This window comes from Vigna umbellata, chromosome 8 (assembly GCF_029865625.1).
Source record: "Vigna umbellata cultivar VRB3 chromosome 8, Vumbellata_1.0, whole genome shotgun sequence".
In the NCBI taxonomy this organism is placed as follows: Eukaryota; Viridiplantae; Streptophyta; class Magnoliopsida; order Fabales; family Fabaceae; genus Vigna; species Vigna umbellata.
The window spans coordinates 42428558-42448093 of record NC_142172.1 but is presented as its reverse complement, the minus strand read 5'-3'; the positions used below and the strand labels follow the sequence as shown (position 1 = coordinate 42448093).

General features: G+C 31.4%; 3 protein-coding genes across 4 annotated transcripts; 1 reads left to right on the top strand and 2 right to left on the bottom strand.

Moving 5' to 3' along the window:
• Nucleotides 1–346: 346 nt before the first annotated feature.
• On the bottom strand, nt 347–1639 carry LOC124837498 (large ribosomal subunit protein eL36x-like). Its single transcript, XM_047312872.2, has 4 exons — nt 1487–1639; nt 1250–1355; nt 640–839; nt 347–546 (listed from the first exon to the last, which is right to left on the bottom strand). Exons 1-4 carry the CDS (start codon nt 1546–1548, stop codon nt 516–518), a joined length of 399 nt encoding a protein of 132 aa, XP_047168828.1. The 5' UTR covers nt 1549–1639; the 3' UTR covers nt 347–515.
• A 1706-nt stretch (nt 1640–3345) lies between these two features.
• On the bottom strand, nt 3346–5407 carry LOC124837464 (ATP-binding protein). Its single transcript, XM_047312829.2, has 5 exons — nt 4658–5407; nt 4497–4573; nt 4116–4227; nt 3906–4022; nt 3346–3808 (listed from the first exon to the last, which is right to left on the bottom strand). The coding sequence occupies exons 1-5, from the start codon at nt 5285–5287 to the stop codon at nt 3482–3484; spliced, it is 1263 nt and encodes a 420-aa protein (XP_047168785.1). The 5' UTR covers nt 5288–5407; the 3' UTR covers nt 3346–3481.
• Nucleotides 5408–10169: 4762 nt separating this feature from the next.
• Nucleotides 10170–19461, top strand: LOC124837463 (U-box domain-containing protein 32). 2 transcript variants are annotated; one of them, XM_047312827.2, is made up of 9 exons: nt 10170–10667; nt 12096–12214; nt 12816–12937; nt 14076–14180; nt 15368–15480; nt 15611–15726; nt 16650–17177; nt 17750–18496; nt 18873–19461. In XM_047312827.2, exons 1-9 carry the CDS (start codon nt 10502–10504, stop codon nt 19050–19052), a joined length of 2196 nt encoding a protein of 731 aa, XP_047168783.1. In that variant the 5' UTR covers nt 10170–10501; the 3' UTR covers nt 19053–19461. The 2 variants fall into 2 exon arrangements, with proteins under 2 accessions (XP_047168783.1, XP_047168782.1); XM_047312826.2 differs by having other exon boundaries at nt 12084–12214.
• The last annotated feature ends 75 nt before the right edge of the window (nt 19462–19536 follow it).

Below are 19536 nucleotides of genomic sequence, written 5' to 3'. Positions count from 1 at the left end.
AGAATTTGGCTTTTAATAACTAAGTATTTTCATAAAGAGTTATTGTATAATGGTCTATAGCATCAAATTTTATCTTTACCAAATATTCATTTACAAAAATGCGCAAAAAAGAATGGTTAAAGATCTAAATATCCCACCCCGATATAACTTCTTAACCAAGATTTTCAAGACAGGAACAAATCTTCTTGACAGCTATTCTAAAACATTGAAATTTGTAGGCGATAATAAAATTTACCCTTTATAAAAAAAAGGAACATCGAAATAACACTTATCGTATTAGACTGTTATTTCATGCCCGAGAACAATAAAAAATTACCTCTGCAGCATGCAATATAACACTCGGAGCAAACATAAATACCAACAGATCAGATTGCTTAAATAGAAAATAGAACAATTGTACTTTTGCCAAGAGTAAGATCATGAAGTAAAATAATTAAACCAAGGCAAAAATAAGACACCTTAAACGTCAATACACAAAAATCCATCTACTGAAACTAAAACAAAGTAAATATGACTTATTTCTTCTTGTCTCCAGCTCCACCAGCCCTGCACACAAAGAAAATAACATTAGCATCAGCTAACTGATACGGAGAAGCCAATCAGTAAATAGTGGGATTATAAATATAAACAAAGAATAACCTCATTTTACGGAGAACGTTGGACATCTCCTCACGCTTCTTCTTGGCACGTTTGTGAGTTCCAAGCTTTCTCTTGGCAACCTTAAGAGCCCTCTTATCCTTCCCAACCTTAAGTAACTCGGTTATACGTTTTTCATATGGTGCAAAACCAGCAACCTCTCTTATGAGATTCCTCACAAAGTGCACCCTTTTGCTTGTTTTCTGAGTGCACAACATAAGACAGGTCAGATTCCTTAAAAGAAAAAGACTGATTCTAAATCTGAGAACTGAAAGTAACAAAATTACCAATTAAATTTTCTCTACTGTACAGAATATTAGGTGTGGCACAAAACCATGTTTCCCTACCACAAGAAACTTCTAGCCAGTCTGAAACCGAATAAATACAATAGAAGGGGCAGAAATTTAAAACTTCAAATAACTTTTTACTATGCAGCAAAAACTTTGGACAAAGAACAACTATTTCACAGTTTCATTTAGAAAGACAACCCTAAAATTATAGTCACTGCTTTGAATAATAATTTGATCCTAGTAACGGCATTTCAATCTAAAAAGGTGCAAGTGATAAATGTAAAAGAGTGAATCAAAATTGAAAAACCAAGGATAAAACTTACCCCCTTGCGATCTGAGGGGCGTGAAGGCAATTCCTTCTTAGTGACGACGTGACCCTTGTTCAGTCCAACAAAAAGGCCCGTACTAGGCGGTTTGGGAGCCATATCTCTGTCAAAAAGCAAACACGAATCAGAATCGTTAATGGTCTGTGTAATCAGAAGCTATTGCGAACGAATGAGAAGGAAACGAAACTTTGAGTTAAGAAAGAGAATGAGAGACCAAAAGCCAGAAGCCATTACCTGGCGCTGATTGACGGAGAAACCCTAACACCAGAACGTGCGGTGAAAGAGAATGAGAGCATCTAGGGTTTTTGTGTTGCTTTGCATTTTATGGTAGAGACCCAGGTCAAGTCGGGTTGTGGATCCTTAATAACTGGGTCGGCCCATATGTAAAAAAATACCGATTCTATCTGTAGGACCTTTTTTTCTCAATGTCCCCGAAATACTTTTTCTTAAATATTATTCTCAAAATAGTTCAGTCCAGTAAACTTGCACTTTTTTCTCAGGGGATTTTCATGGTATTTTTTTTTTATAAAAAAATCAAATTGAATTCAATCACTTTAGTGGAATTTCGAATTAGTTAGTTAATAATGAAAATTATGATTGGATGGGCTATTGAATTCAATGAAAAGAAGCTATCCTAGTTAGGTCATCAAAATTAATTAATTTTGTTTCCAATTAAAAGTTTTGCGCTGTGCTATATCATGTATTTCTTAATTTAACAAATTTAACATTTGACCTAAAATAAATTTTAAATATTAAATATAATAATTGGCTAAACTTATTCAGAAACATATTTAGGAGAGAACAAATATGGAACTTATAAATTAAAACCAACTAACTTCTCTACGGCCTTGTTCGTTATGGATTTGGAGGAGGTGATTGAAGGGATTTAAGAATTTTTTTTGTTATTTATTTGAGTGGATTTGGAGGTAAGTGAGAATGAATTTGGAACTAAAGTTTGTTTTAGAATTAGTGTATGATTTGATTGACGTGACAAATTAAAAAAAATTACTTTAAAATTCATTCTTATCTACTCCAAATTCACTCAAATAAACAACAAAAAAAAATTTACTTTCAAATCTTTTTAAATTCCCTCAATCAGTCTCCCCCATATCCATTCAAGTGAACAAAGCCTACATATTTTATTTTCAATTTGTTCGTAAATTAATTTTAATTTATGGAAGCTTGTCTTCTTTTCATTTGAAATGCTTTTGAAGTTAGGAATGATCGCATTGATGATCTACAATAAGATTTCACTTATATGAAAAAGAAAACGTTTAATAATCTAATGTCCCACCAGATCTAAAGCATAAGGTTATATGGAAAATTTTCAAATACTTAACCTAAAATTTGACGTAAAAAACTATTATCTAATTTAATTTATTCGATGCGCCTTATATTTTCTTTCAAAATTTGTAATTTCTCATCCTATTACCGCTAATCAAGTTCGATATGCATAAATTTTGTAGAGTTTAATTTGTAATTATTGTGAATTATAAATATTTTCACACCATTAACTAAACCAATCATTATAAAAGATAATAAGACAGTATTGTTTTTTTAAACAACAAATACTTTTTGTTAAAAACAATTTTTCTCTAATCTATAAGACCCAATGCTTTTGTTTAGAAATTTATATTCAGAACTTTGGATAGTTAATAACAATGTCCTAATTTATTTGCTAAAAAAAGTAATTACAGAAAAATTGCTTTCTGAAAATACTAGTTTTTTTAAACATAAACTAAACACTGGAAAGCAATTAAATCTCTTCCAAATTTTGGTGTCATTGCTACAACTACAAACACAAACACGATGGCTTAATATGTCATACATTTTTAGTTGTTTGGATCTTCGCCATCACATTTTTTAGTGCACAAAACTGAGAAGTTACTGTATCGATAAAACAACACTGCTTATGTTCAGCTTAACAATTTGTAGGATTTATGTTTGATGTTTACTGTAACAAGCTTAGTTTTGTAAGGTTCTTCAGCTTAAGGTGCGGTAGGGTAGTATTGATAAATATGAATTGACAGTCCCATCAACTACTATGGAAATGCTTGTCACTGTAATTTAATGTTTTGAAAGTTAATCAAATGTCAGTTCTGAAAGTTTTAGTAATTGTGCTTGTTATGTCCAAACAGCAATAATAAGGTATACCACATTTACATCAATGAAGTTAAAGATGAATAACTCACTGTTTTGGAAAATTATGTCAGTATACATATAAGTTAATTAAATCAAGGCTTGCATTTCTGGTAACATCCTTTTGGCATTTCCAACTCCAGTGTTTGCTAATTTGAAAAATTGCCATGGCCAACATATGCGTCTCACTTTATGAATATTGTTTTCACATTTATCTGTTTCTTCTAGTTGTCTGGTTAGTTCTTCAACTCTCCCACGAAGTTCAACTGCTCTAGCATCAGCCAGTTTCAAAGACCTCTCTGCTGCTTCCTGTGCAGTTATTGCAGTCATTGCAAGTTCCTCTTTCAGTCTTAATTTTCCATTGGATATGTCCAAATTAGTCTTTGTTTTATGCAGTTCTTGTTTCAAGACAGCCACCTGGTGAAACATAAAGATGCTCTCAAATGTCACCACATATTGCTAAGTTATGAAAAAATAGTTCTTCACTCTACAACATTTTCCAATGAATCTTTACCATTTTGTCACGCTCTTCAATCTCTACCTTTGCAGCTTCAACTTCCAACTCACAAGCTTCCTTCCATCTAGCAACTTCTTCTTCGGCTGCTTTCATTTCCATCAAAAACTCCTCTACCTTTTGACAAGTTAGACAGAAACCAAGGTTGGTAAGAAAAATAACTTTTATTAGGGAACTGTTTTTTCATGTGTTGATGAAGCAATTGATTACATTTTGAGCCAAGGTTCTCTCTCTATCTTCTAACTCTTTGATGTAGAGTTTGTTTTCTGCAATTTCTTTTGCTTGTTTTTCTGTGAGACACTGGAGACGCTCTGTATCTGACCTGGCGTGAGGTTCATGATAAATAATCCAAAACCAAAGAATATGAACTCCAATATATACTTCTAAATTATTATAAGTTGCAGCAGAAAGCCTCAAACAAAAATAATCTCAAATAGCCTAATCATTATATAAGCCAACAATCAAAGAAAAATAGGAGGCATCAATTTAATTTCACTATTTTTCCTTGTAAATCACGCAGTATTAGCAGAAACTCCATATCATTATGACAAAAAAAGTATAATTTCAATATAACATCAGGTGGCAAAGTACCTAGATTCTTCCAAAGATCTCCTTAATCGAGTGATTTCAAGACGTAAATTCTTCATCATTCTTTCCACGGTTGAGGCCTTGGAAAATAACTATAAATTTCAGATAAAAGAAAGAGTTGATTGTTCTAGATATTAAGAATTAAAAGCGTAATAAGAGCTTACCACACTAACAACTTCCTCTTCACACTCACTGCTATCTGATTTGGCCCCAGAAATCTCCGTTGATTGTTCAGTGTTCCCACCACCCATCATGAACCAACCAAACTGCAAAAGGGGCATCCTTTTATGGTCATGTCCCTTTATTCTCTTCTCCAATGCTTCTTTCTCCAACAGGGCAACCCTAAGCAAGTTATTCACATCCCTATTCTCCTCGGTCAAACTGATCAAACTGCTCTCCAATTCTTTCTTCTCCTTCCTCCTCATCTCCTTGTACCTATCCACCCTTTTCTCCACCTCAACCGCAAGCCTTGAGATCAATCTCGACTCTTCCAACAACATCCTTGATTCCTCACCTGAACACTCCCCCTTACAATCTTTCACTGAAGCTTCGTTCTTTTCTCCCTCTAAACCTTCTATCACTCTAGACAAGCTATACTTCGTTGAAGTGAGACAATCCAAAACCATAAACATCGCCCCATTTCTCTCTTTCCTCTCACTCTCCAGTCTCTCGACCCTTTCTTTAAAAAATTCCACTTCTTTTCCCTCCAACCCATCCTTTTCTTTTTCTTTCAGAACCTCTTCAAAGTAAGGGACCCTGTCTGGATGATGAGGACGGTCAGAAAATTGTTCCATGTTGCATATAATAGTGGATGCTTGAGGATCTTCATGAAGACAGAAGCAAACCAGAGTTAGAGGGGTGGAGGAAAGAATAGTTTCAAAACTACCAGTCAGAGGGGAAGGTTAGTTAAAGATGAATTTCAACTATTTGCGACACTGATGCTTCGTTTTGTAAAATGTAAATACAGAACAATTGTTAGATAATAATAATAATATATATATATATATATATATATATATATATATATATATATATGGGTTTTGCTAGTTCGTAAGTCTTGTTTTTGAGTTGTTATATTTTAGAGATGTGTATCGAATTTTAGTAGACAAAAATGACTTTATATATCATGGATTCTAAATTCTAAGATTAAGGGTATTTTAATGATTTTCATTCTCAAAATAAAAAAAAACAAAATTATTGCTCACCTCGCTTATTCCTTTCAACCCTTTATCTTTTATCTCTCACTCCAACATTTTCTCTTGTCATCCTATGTAGCCTCAACTAAAAAAAATAAAAAACATTGGCAGTTAAACAATCTTACAAAAAATGATTTTATAATGACTTTTTATTTAATAATTTTTGTCTTATATAATTTTATCTAATTTTCACAAGCATAATAATTGGTAATTGACCTGACAAAAATCAGAAACACTCAGTTATTAAACTATTTCTTAAAAAAAATGATTTTGTAATGAGTTTTCATTTTATAATTTTTGTTCCTATATAATTTTATCTAATTTTCACAAGCATAATGACATTCGAAAGGAATTGGTAATTGGCCTTGAGGGTTTTTTTAGAGATGATGATTCAACATATGTTGATGATGAAATTAGAGAGGTTAGTGAAGATGGTGAAATTAAAGAGATCTTGAATGAATCTTTGTCTGAAGTGAATATGTCAATGACTCAACTATTTACAAAGACAAATTGTTTAACGGTAAGTGTTTCTGATTTTTTTCAATTGGGACTACAATAGGGAAGACAGGGCAAAGGTTGGAGTGAGAGAGATAAAAGAGAAATGATTGAGAGGAATGAGAGAGATGTCAGTAAGGGTTTGGGGTTTCTTTTTTTGTTAGTTTTGAGAATGAAAAATTATTAAAATACCCTTAACCTTAAAACTTAGAATCATGATATGTAAGTATATTTTTGTCTACTAAAATCTGATACACATTTCTAAAATGTACCAATTGAAAAATAGATGTACGCGCGTTAACAAACCCATATATATATATATATATATATATATATATATATATATATATATATATATATATATATCTTTACTCTATATTCTATTTTTATAGTTTTGTTTTTTTACTGTTTAAACTAATATCATAATTTTCTTTTGTGTTTTCATCTTTGATATTTAAGATATGGTTATATATCGAGAAGTCCAGTGAGCAATATAATGGGATTCGGAATTCTGTTTGCAATCTGATCTACATTGTATTTTTTTTAATCCCAAATCTATCTTAATAACCTGTTGTTTTGTGTCGTGTTTGATAATTTTGATCACTTATTCTTGTTTGATTTTTATCATGAGCTTCTTTTTTTGTTATTTGTTGATTTTTTTTTTTGTTATTATGTTGTCTGATTAAACATCTGCATTTGTATATTTAAATTAACAAAATTATCTAAGAAAAATACATCCAACACAATGTGAATCATTAAATTTATTAATTAAATCATTAAACTTAATTTTACTATAGTTTTCAAGTACATAAAGCATAAGCAAGTGAGCATATAACTCGTGGTTCTATGTAAATTGTATTTGTTCTATTTTTTTTTCTTTTGATTCCTGATATTCTTAACTTTTGCAAAAATTTGGATTATTGTTGATGAAAATTTAAGCGTCAGTCTAAGGGTAACATAATATAAGAATGAAGAGATTAAATAATATAAAAATCAAAACTCAAAAAATTTATTATTTTAAGATTTTTGGATTAACGTTGTGTGTATCCTTCTTATATTATATTATTATTATTATTATTATTATTATTATTATTATATTTATTATTATGTCTCCCACAAAAGAGCTATCATTATTTGATAAACTTACTTTAAATTTATATAAAAGTTACTGGTTGAATGTAAACTGCTACATCTTAAAGTTTATTTTGGTTTGAAAAAATCTCAACAACATTATGATACGAGGAAGAAGGGATGAAATATAAAATATTATTGTAAGGGTGCGTACGAGTTAATATCAGTATTGTCGTTTACCAACCATAGATACAATCGAACGTAATTCTTACCCAAATATCTCCAAGCGTAATTTAATTTGCCTCTAATCTATTGTAGAAATTTCAACTTCGACGTTTTACCTTTAATTCTTCGTTCTATAATTCGCATGAACATTCAGTTCATGCAAACACAGTGTAAGTAAAAAGAAAAAATTGGAATGAGAAAATAAAATTAGAATGTGAACCGTAAATACTGACAGCTAAAAATAAGGTCCAGTGGAATGATATTAATTAGATTTAGAATAAATATATTTTTTATTATTTTTAAATGAAAATAATCTACCGTAAGTTTTGAATATTGCTTTATTATGAAAGTGATGAAGAAAATGAGATATTAAAATAAAAACCAAAAGTTGATTTTGTTGAAACAATTTGTAATGTGTTCCTGATTTGAAAAAATAATTTATTAAGTATTGTACAATTATAGGAAAATGACTACATACTACTATCATAACAAAGATGTTTTTAAATTTATGATTCTTCTCGAAACATTATTGTTGTTGTAAAATGAGTTGAAATTAATTTTTTCCTGTCTAAATATTATAAACGTTCAATATAGTTTAATGACAAAGCAAAATATCTTTCTTAGCTTTGACATTATTGTTATAGACATTTATATTTTGGAGGATTAAAATTCTTCAAATGAAAAACAAAAAAAAAGATTATCATCTAAAAATATGGTTTAATTATGATATACGATAAAATGAGAGTTTGAGGAAAACTAGTCTACATATTTTAAGAAAGATCATCATATAAAGATAGTATTAATAAATTTATACATAAACATAATTTTCAATTTTCAATTTTAAAATAATAAATTTATAAATTTTTATTTTTAAATGATCATCAATTTTCTCATTTTTATTTAATACCACACTTAAACTCGTTTCAATTTCTTAAATAATATCACCTTTTAGAGCATATAATTGACGGTTCATCAACCAAAATCCGTTTTATTGGTATCTCAGATTTTCTTGGTTCTCATATATGTTTTCCAGTATATAGAATTAGCGTGTGAACTTCTAAAAAGGATTTTCCTATAAATACAAGATATTTGGGAAGGAATTGAACATCTCTTACTTGAAGGAAGTACACTTTAAATAAAAAATAAAATCTAAATTAAACTACTTTCCCTTATTATTAACATTAAGAGGAAAAAAAAAAAACAAATAACTACTTTATTTTTTTCTTTCATTTCCCTGCTAAGTCCCGTACCGTATGCTAAGTCAGATATTAGTAAAGACTGTAATAGTCAATAATCATAAAAATGACCATGATAATCACAAAAACAGTGTTGATGATATCAAATAAGAGGTTTTTTTTTTTAAAAAAAATTGAGTTTGTAAAAGTAATACGAGAGAGAGAGAGAGAGAGATAAAAATTGAATGATTTATTTATATATTAAAAAATATAGAATCAAAATCACATCTTTTATTTAAAAATTAAGAAAGATGTTTGGAAATCAAAATAAAAGTTAAGTCAACTTAACCTATTTGGATATATTTTTGTTTTAAGTTTAAATATAACAATCAGCTGTCCTCAGTCCTGGTCAACAGTTTTTAATGATGAAAAAGTGCCATCAAACTGATTTTACTATTTAGTGTATGAAAAACAGTGTAAAATGATAATTTATGTATTTAAATGCATAAAAATTCCATCTTCATTATACAAATCTATGTGGGTAACCAAGTGTCAATTTCCAAATTTTCCGCATCTAATAATACTTAGTACAAGTAAATAATAGGTATTTTGAATCAAATAATTTATCCGTACTTAAAGAAGTAAACCAATTACTTATTTTTTTTTCAACAAAAGGTGTATTAGCCGTTTTTTTGGATAAAAATTGAAAAATCACTTTTTTTTTTCATAGTTTCAAATCATCAATAAATAAAAAATATAGGTATATACTTTTAGTTATACAAGTTATCATAATTGCATACCTATCTGGAAAGAGAATCATAGAACCATCACTGGAGAAGTTTCTTGATTGATCAAGGATGGTGCAGCTTCTATTCTGTTCTATTCCTTTAATTTCTTTAATCCCTACAAAACTTGTTCTGGCTGTGTAATTTTCTCAGAATTTGTTTTTTAAACAAATTGTTATATTTTTATATTCTTTATCAAATAAACCCTTCATTGACAACTTTATTTTAATAATATAAATAATGTATATTAATGGTTTATTTAAAAAATAAAATAAAAATAAACTATTTATATAGTTAGTTGTGAAATGATTATTTATTTATTATAGGTTGTTAAAGTGTAATGTTGTTTTCTAATATACAGATACTAGTTGGTATAAAATAAACCTACTTGTATGCAGATAAGAGATACTCTATTACCTATTGTACTATATTGTTGACTTCTACCTAACAATTGGTGTTTTAACTGCAAGAGCATCTTTAAAAACAAAAAAAATATCATTTTAAAATAGACAATATAAATATAAGTTTTTAAAAATTAAAAAAATCATAAAGAAGTATTTTTTTTTCAAATTTTTTGGAGAAAGAAATCATATTAAAATAGTAATTTTATTGAAGACAAACTTTAATAAGATATTAAGTTTAGAGATGTAGTAAAACACACCTATTGGGTATAAAACAAATGAGTGAAAACAAAATGACAAAGAACATAGTTATCTGCTCCTAAATACTGCAGAGAATAGTGATCTTCATATCCGATGTGCTACTCCTTCTCCTCTACGGTTCACCAAAGCTTCTCCCATGGGGCCCACTCACTGATGAAGAAAACAACTTTTTTTCAAGCACCGATGACATAAAAATCAATTCCTTCTACTTCACTTCAACTTTCACACTCCTCACCAAGTCCTTCCCAATTCCTTTTCTTGACTCTTCCTTCTCACTCTCTTCTATTTCCACTACCTTCTTTCTCTGATTTGTCAATCGCTGGGTCTCCGCAACTCGGAAAGATTCTGCCGAGCGCCGTTCTTGCACCGATTCGCCGCAATTTGGTTGGTTCGGATCCGATGGGTAGCATCGTGGTGGAAGACGCCGATACTGACACAGTGTATGTGGCGGTGGGAAACAACGCGGAGAAGACGCAACAACTGTTGCATTGGACGGTTAAGAATTTCTCTGGCAAGAATGTTTGTCTTCTTCATATTCACCGACCTTACTCCCTCAATTCGTTCTGTGAGTTTCTCCTCAATTATGCCTTTTAAGTAGAAAACGTAAATTATCTTCTTTATATATAAAAATTAATAAATAAAGGTGCGTCTTGTGGTTGTTTTCTTTTCATCAAACGTTTAGACGAATGTATGGAGTTTTAGTGGAAATTTGGTTGCTGGATTGGTTAATTATTGGTTTAATTTGGTTGTTGGGTTTGGATTGACTTTTTGGGTTGGCTATTATGTGTGTATTCTATCAATTGAAGAAAAGTTCGAGGTCGGGGACTTTTCAGAAGAAGGAAGGAAGACTGATAATGCTGAATTGAACTCTTGGATTTGAGGGTGAAGATGAAAAGGCAAATATTGGATTATGTCGTTTTGCATTTACTGCTAGTTATTGATGAAATGAATGATGAAGCTATAAATGGTGAAACTGCTTAGTAAATTGGTGATTGGAGGTGATATTTGATTTGTGGCAAGTGTATAAAGGTTTTAAAAGAACAAGGGTAAGAAGAGCGTAATTGAGACTAAAGTGAGTTAGTTGATGACTTGAAGCTTAGGTTTGACTTGCAAATATAAAGATGAACATTAAGCTTGTTTCATTATTTCAAATTAGTCAAATTTAAGGTTTGGGCTTGGTTTGTTTAAAAATTTAAAGATTGGTCTACTGTTCAACTCATTTATAACTCAGTTTTCTTTTTCCTTTACGGGATTTTGTCTTGAAGAATTTTTTAATTACATTGTGGGCATTTTAATGATAGACGATGAAGTAAACATAGGATGAGATAGAAAAAGAATCTGTGACAATGCATGTAATTATAATTCTCTAAATAAAATTACTACTTACTAAGTGATACAAATATGTAAAATATTATTATCTTCAAACCCTCTTTCTTATGTAAAATTTACTTTTTTGTTACTCACACAGACTTATATATTTTAATATCAAGCTTATAAAACTTGAGATTTGACTCATTTATATGTCTAAATAGAACTTATAGCCAATCTTTTGTGTTGCTAACTATTGAAAAAAGAGATTGATCAACCGTTCTGTTTTGGATAATTAATGAATAACTAAATTCATTTGCTATCTAGAACAAGTTTTGTGTTTGATAAAAACGTTGGTGAAAAACATGCTTATGAAAAATAATGAAATATTTTGCAGTATTGCTTGAGGATTAAGGACGCATTGAATCTTAGAGACTTGTTTTTTTGTCATCAAATTAGCTGTGATGTTAAATTTAGTGGAGCATAAAATTAAAACAGAAAAAATGAGAAATTTATGTGGTCTATTTTGGTATTGACTTGTATATTTGATATATAACTTCTGTAGTAAATACTGATCTTATTCTGGCTATATTCATACTAGGTAGGGTAGGTCTTATCTGATAGTTTGGTAATATTTAACAACTAAGAACATTTTCTTTTTTTTGTTTATAAGCATGTGCAACAGACAGGAATCTCTCTGGGTATGAGCCAAAAGACCTTCCAATCCAGGCATTCCAGGATCAGGGAAATCAATCAGTGCACGAACTTCTAGACCAATACATTCTTGATCTGGTTCCTTCAGGGGTATTATCTTTTTCCTATTTTTTTTGTTTCTGCAGATAAATTTTTGACACTGAATATGTAGTCTACTTGTATTTATTTTAGTAAATAAGAAATTCAATTCAAATTTGAATTTGGTTCTCCGTTGACTTAAAAATGAGCAGTGCGGTGAACATTTTAAAGTGCACGATTTGTCACTCCATAAGTTTCGATCAATCATCAATTCATAGGGTCATGCTCACATTGTTTTACCAAATTTTTCAATGGGAAAGTTCAAAATCTACCTTTGGTTCAACTGCTCTTTGGTCCTTAAAAAATATACCAGTCTCTCTTAATTTGTAGGGATTGTGTTGCATGTTTTGAAATCTCGAGAATCAAAATATACATGACACAACTTGAAGGTGTAAATTGAACTTTTCCCTTTATTTTAAGAGCAACTAGGTAAGCATCTACCTGAAGGGTCTTTCAAGGGGGAACACTACCTTCTCTAAGTATGCCATGAACTTTTGATTTTAGTTATATTTAAACATTTCAAAATTATAGTAATGGAAGATCATTGTTATGTTTATAGCTATTTCATGAAGAAATCCAGATTTTGTTTACATTATGGCGTATGTGTGCATAGGTACGGGCCTGTAAATTGTTGATTGAGATGGATGATATTGAGAAAGGGATCACAGAAGCTATTGCTCAACACAGTATTAGATGGCTTGTAGTGGGAGCAGCAGCAGATGGATATAACATGGGGTATCAATTCCAAACCTCAGTATCTTTTAATTTTAAGCAATGATGAGCAAACACAATCTGTGTATAAGATACAATACCTATCTGATATGACGATATATATATATATATATATATGTAGGACATGTAAGATGCATATCTAGTTATGTATAGAAGTTCATAAAACATGAGGAATATATGATTTCAAATTTCAAAATTCAAATTGAGAAAATACTTCTTGCACACTGCATTAAACAGAAAAAAACTTATAAATCATTGTTATCATAAATCACTCCTATTGTCTACGAATATGAATACTAAAATCGTATTCCCTTTTGAGATCATCCATAAAGAGAACACTTTCCATTTTTTGGTTTATTAAGATACAATGCTTCTATGATTTTGTTACACATTCCATGTCTCATGTAGCTATGTTAGATATCCATAACGTTTACTAATGGTTTGGATACTTCATTGATATGTGTCAGTGAAGTGTCTGAGTATCAGTATCAAATGTGGATGCATGATGAAAATAGAAGTATGTCTGCTTCAATTCTCATTAATTTAATTTTTTCTTATCTTATCTTATTGAAGTCACTGGATACCTGTGCTATAAAACTGGAACTGCTTAAAGAGTGAAAATGTAATTGGTCTAGACAACTCTAGCTTTATGGTTATATCTCTTGAACTTTCTTTGGGATAGGATTGTTGCATTGTGTTAGGGGGTTCCTTCTAACGTTCAACCATTCTGCATATAGTTTTTTTATGGGGGGTTTTCATTTCAGATATGCCTAGATATTGGACTGTTATGCTTCATTGACGGCATTTTCCTTTTTTAGAAAGTTTCTACCTTAATACCCACCATACTACATTGGTGTTCATGTTGGGTCACCAGTATTAAAAAGAGTTATGACTAGAAAGTACCACTTGGCTTGAGGATATTGACAAGAGATCTGAAGTGAAACTTCCATAGTGTTCAACAAAGTTTATAATATATGTACTATGTAAAAGAGTGAAGCAGAGTACGACATCCAAATAAAATTCCTGTTTCTGTCTGGTTAAATGAAAATTTGCTTCATGAGTTTGCTTTCAACTCTAAATTAGAGCTGTGTTAATTTGCATCTTTTATTTCATTACTAAACTATAGTGGTTGAAATTGCAGCAAACTGGCAAAGCAAGATTCGGAGAAGGCTATTTTTATACGCGAACAAGCATTGCTATCATGTAATATTTGGTTCATTTGCAAGGGCAGCCTCATATGTACTAGGTAAAATGTAAATGAAAATGATAAATGTATTGCAATGACATGATTCTAATATATGGTCAGTCATTCTGCTTCTTTATCATCTGATAACTAGGCTTAGGACTGTCACAAAAAGGAAACCCCTTGAAAAGAGAATTTTCTCAATTTTTGTTGGTAATTAAATGAACAGCACTACTGAGTATTCTTTTTCCTTGTCACTGTTTTTTTTTTCAACTACTTTACTGAAAATTCAGAGAATATGAGGAGTGAATCACGCTCATTGAGCATTCCATAACTATCAAATTTGAAAAAAAATCCATCACACTATTATTTAAGAAGTCTAACGGTCAGATCTTTTAAATTTGATCATTCGTAAAATATCCAATGTTCATTACGCATTGCTAATTTTTTCCAAGATTTATAAGTTTGCCCATGTTGGGCTAGGGGATGGCTTTTTGATTCATTAATGTCCATCTGTAGCTCAAATTTCAGAAGAATTTGACTGCAGTCAGTATTTAGTCATTTAGTTTGTATATTCTTACATATGAAGAGTATACTAGACTCTAATGATAGCTTTCATGTATGAAGTATGACTTAGTTTCAGATTAATAATTTAATATATCTATTATTAAGATGATCTAGAAAAGGGACCTTTAAATCTAGTTGTGTATTTTGTGAAATATTCATTTATAAAAAATGTTATGTAATGAATTTTGATTGATTTTATTTTTATCTTAGTGCCAAAAAATTGTGATTCTTAAAGCTTTGGCTTTTAACCAAGTTAAATGGCATTGTTGTGTAATCTATATATTGAAAAAAGTGATCTTATGTTCTGGAAGTGTTGAAGAATATAGTATAAAATAAGTTATTACCCTTGTGGTAGGACGTTAGAGAGTGACAGGTGATGCTTTGGTGGACAAAAATAGGTAAAGAAGAAAACATTAATTTTATTTTGTTGACAATTTACTAAATGAATTGTGTATCACATTCGGAGCGTGGATGAGTAGAAAGGCAAACTCAATGGTTCTGTAAAGCAGAAAGGACCTTATACTCCCACTAATCATGTTGTTTTCATTTAAACGACCTTATTACAAGTTTTGATCTTTCACTTAGATTTTTTTTCATCATATTCTGTAATATTGGCAACAACTTCTTTAGCTGATAATTTGTTCTATATCTTCCACTTTTATGAAATGCACAAATTAAATCAGGGTATATAGCAAGCATACTTCTGACATAGAGGGTGGGCCTGCATTGTTGGTGCTCAATTCAAATACAGAAAAGTCTACATCGAAATCGACTCTAGATGCATTGAAATATTTAGGTATTCTTTTTAGATGTTTCTTTTCTATGTTTGTTATCAATTTAGAATGGCATAGCTATTCTTCAGATCAGGCCATTTATCAATTTCTATAAGGACTGTCAGGGGAATAACTGTTGACAGGTTTCTGCAGATTCTGGTGATATGAAAGAAATCCAAAGTATCAGTTCCAACCGTTCCTTAAATACAAAATGGTCCTTTAATAAGGTCATGGACAGGTCAAAGTTGCCAGATTTGACGTTTCATGAGGTGAGAGGTGATTTTTCTGCTTTAACCTTGGTGTAAAAGTTTATTCTTTTTATACTTTACACTTTCTCGTGTGCTTCTACACTTTAGTGGTAGGACTGTAAGAATTTTTTTTCCTATGTCAACACTTGAAAGTTTTGATTTCTTGTGAATAAGATCAGAGCGTGTATCAGAGGGGTTTTCAAGTTTGGTATTGTCTCTTATTCTAAAAATATATTTGTTTCAATCCGTAGTCTGGCATCTTCCATCTGATTTAATTTTTTTTTACTGGTGGGATTAGAAGAAGCAAAATAAATGGTACACCACCGCTGATGCCAAGAGCATGAAACCAAAATGGGTATGGAGTGGCATTAAAGGCTGATAATAATAGAGAAAAAATGGAGTGACATTAAAGAGATGGAAAATAGAAAATAGTTCTATCAAGATTTATAATAAACACAATTTTCATTGCTTAAATATAAAAAATGATATATTTTTTCTTCTAATGGTCTCTCTGATTTGGTTTCTCAAATTTTGCTCGATGGTTACTATTTGGAGTATAAGTATTATTTCTTAAAAATAAGAAAAAAGATAATTACGCCCCTGTTTCCAATTCTTTTTCTATATCAATCTTAGCTTTATACTTGAATTTCAATGGAGAAAGATCTTTTGGACTATTTACTCTTAATTAATTCAGACTGTCAGGCACACTACCTTCATCACCTGAATCCCTTATCATTGTTACTTTATGTATATGGCACTACGGGACGTGAAAGCCCAAATCTCAGATAAATAGAATAGTCAGCTCAATGCAGCTAATTGATATACTTGTTCGTATGGATAGATGTGTATAATATATGTTTGCATGAATTGCTGTCTGATTATTGATGAACTAAAGTGATTACCAGTTTTCTTCTGAAACTAGTTTCAAATTGCATTTTTGACAGGATGAAGCATTTGAAAGCCAGTGTGCTCAGGAAATAAGAAGAAGAAAAGAAGTTGAAGAACAATTGGCAAGGTCAAAGCAAGAAGTACAGAAAATGAAGAATCAGCAGGATGAAATACTTGAAGAATTGCAAATGGTCAAAGACCAAAATTCTGCACTTATGAACGAAATTTCTGAGTCCCAGTTTACGGTAACAGAGTTTGAGGAGAAGATCATATCAGCTGTGGACCTTCTGATAAGTTTCAGGGAAAAGAGAGATAGGCTTAGAATAGAGCATGCAAATGCAGTTAGGGAAGTCCAAGTGCTTAGAACATTTGGTGAAGCGGATACTCCCTTCTCTTATCAGGTAGAATTCCCTGCATTTTCTTTTGTGGAGATCAATGAGGCAACTCATGATTTCGATCCGTCTTGGAAGATTGGAGAGGGAAGGTATGGAAGTGTTTACAAGGGACTGCTTCGCAACATGCATGTTGCCATAAAAATGTTACCCTCTTACGGTCAAGAGAGTCCATCAAAATTCCAACATCAGGTAATTTCATGTTATCTGTTACAGTGTCTACTTGAAAGTCTGAAATTAGACTAGAAAATATGCTCATTACGCACCTCCCACCAAAATTATTCAGAAGATTTTTTGGGCCTTACATGATTAATACTTGTCATCTCTACCATTTTGGAACAGTTGCACATATATTATACTATAATACAACATAAACACTTCATAAATTATCCTACCTGATTCGATATCTGAAGATTTTTGGATAATTTGATGTATTTTTGAGCGAAAGGAATTATTGACATGGTGTCTATGACTCTTTTCCTTCTCTTTTCTTATAAATAAGTTGTAAGTCTCCATAGTCCAGAGATCTATTTTATTTTCACTTTATAGTTTGGTCCAATTGGTTCCCGTTTTCAGATTAATGTATGCACACACACACACACACACCATAATTCCAAGCTTCTGATCTTCAAGTATGTTTGAAATTAAACTATGTTAGCGATTGATCCAAAAAGGCTTGACTGAATACTTCTGTCATAGGTTGTGTGTGCATGAGGAACTCACTTTTTTATCGTTGTCTGGCTATATTATTGGTTGAATTTCAGGTAGAGGTCTTGAGTAGGGTAAGACATCCAAATTTGTTAACACTAATTGGAAGCTGTGCAGAGTCTAGGTCACTTGTGTATGAGTACCTAAACAATGGCAGCCTTGAAAGCCACCTTGCCCGCAAAGAAAAGAATCCACTTCCATGGCAAATTCGAATGTCTATTGCTACAGATATATGCTCTGCTCTAATCTTCATTCACTCCAGCAAGCCTTGCATTATCCATGGGAATTTGAAACCTAGTAAAGTTCTCCTCGATGCTAACTTTGTTGCCAAACTGAGTGACTTGGGCATTCCTAGTTTAGTTCAGCAAAGTTTGGATTCAGCTGATGCAAACACAATATATAATAACCCAAATGAACGTTTGGCGTATGTGGATCCAGAGTATTTTGTCAATGGCAAGTTTACACCCGAATCAGATGTATATTCATTTGGAGTCATATTGTTACAACTTCTAACTGGAAGACCACTTTTGGGGTTAGTAAGGGATGTGAAGTGTGCATTGGAAAAGGAAAACCTTAAAGCAGTCTTGGATTTTTCAGCTGGTGAATGGCCACTTTGTCAAACTGAACTGCTGGCATATTTAGCACTGAGGTGTTGTGAAAAAAATTGGTTGAACAGGCCAGACCTTGTGTCTGAAATTTGGAGTGTTCTGGAACCATTCAAAGCTATTCGCATTGACAAACCATATTTGATTTCAAAGAAGCTTCGTCGTGTTCCTTCACATTTTGTCTGCCCCATTGTCCAGGTGAACATCATACATTTTTTCCAAATGCACTTTTTAAAAAAAATAAAATTGCTTGCCTTTGAAGCTCCGGATGGATTAGCGACCCTTACAACTTCATCTTATCCAATAACTGCCCCCAAATCTAGTTGAATTCTATCCCAAATCTAGTAGAATTCTATCAAAATTCTGACTCAGTTTTGTTGTGCAGTTTTAACACTAAGTTTTTATAAGCAATTAAGGTGTCTGGTTATTCTTTTCTCCTCCACCTCCTCATCTTACTAATTAGCAGCTGTTGTAGCATATGCGAATTATTGCAATCACAAGTTAAAACATTGGGTTTCCGCGGGATTGCTTTCCTGTTTGTGATAATCATAACATTTACCTTTTGGTTTTACAGGAAGTAATGGAAGATCCATACATAGCTGCAGATGGCTTTACGTATGAAGAAGAGGCAATAAGAGGGTGGCTGAATAGTGGCCACGACACTTCCCCCATGACAAACCTCAAGCTTGATCACACGGATTTGGTACCTAACTATGCTCTACATAATGCAATTCTGGAGTGGCAACAACAGTAAACCTTCACTGTCCATTATACATGCACATATTACACTGGTATAAATCACTTATCACATACAAATTAAAATCTAAGGTGAGCCAGTAAGGGTGTATTTACACTTGAATTTTAGTGAGTTAAAATCATAGTGCGTTTTAAAATCCAAATACACCCTTGCTTGCTCATTTTAGAAACTTCACTTTATAAAGATTCATATCCTGATATATTGATAGCAAGTTGGGACGGAAAAGGGAGGAAATAGAGGGCAAGGGAATTTTTTAATTAAACCTTTCCCTTGATTGAGAGCTTTCTGAAACCAGGAATGACTATGTAAATAAACCTTGTTTTTTTTATTAATTACAATTTAAAGTTCTCCAAAACTGAAGGATTAATGTGTAAACTAGTCCAATCAAACATAATATTTGACTTCACCACCTTCTATTTATCTGCCCTAATCATTAAAGGAAACGAGATTGTTTTAATTGACATAATATCCTTTTTAAATA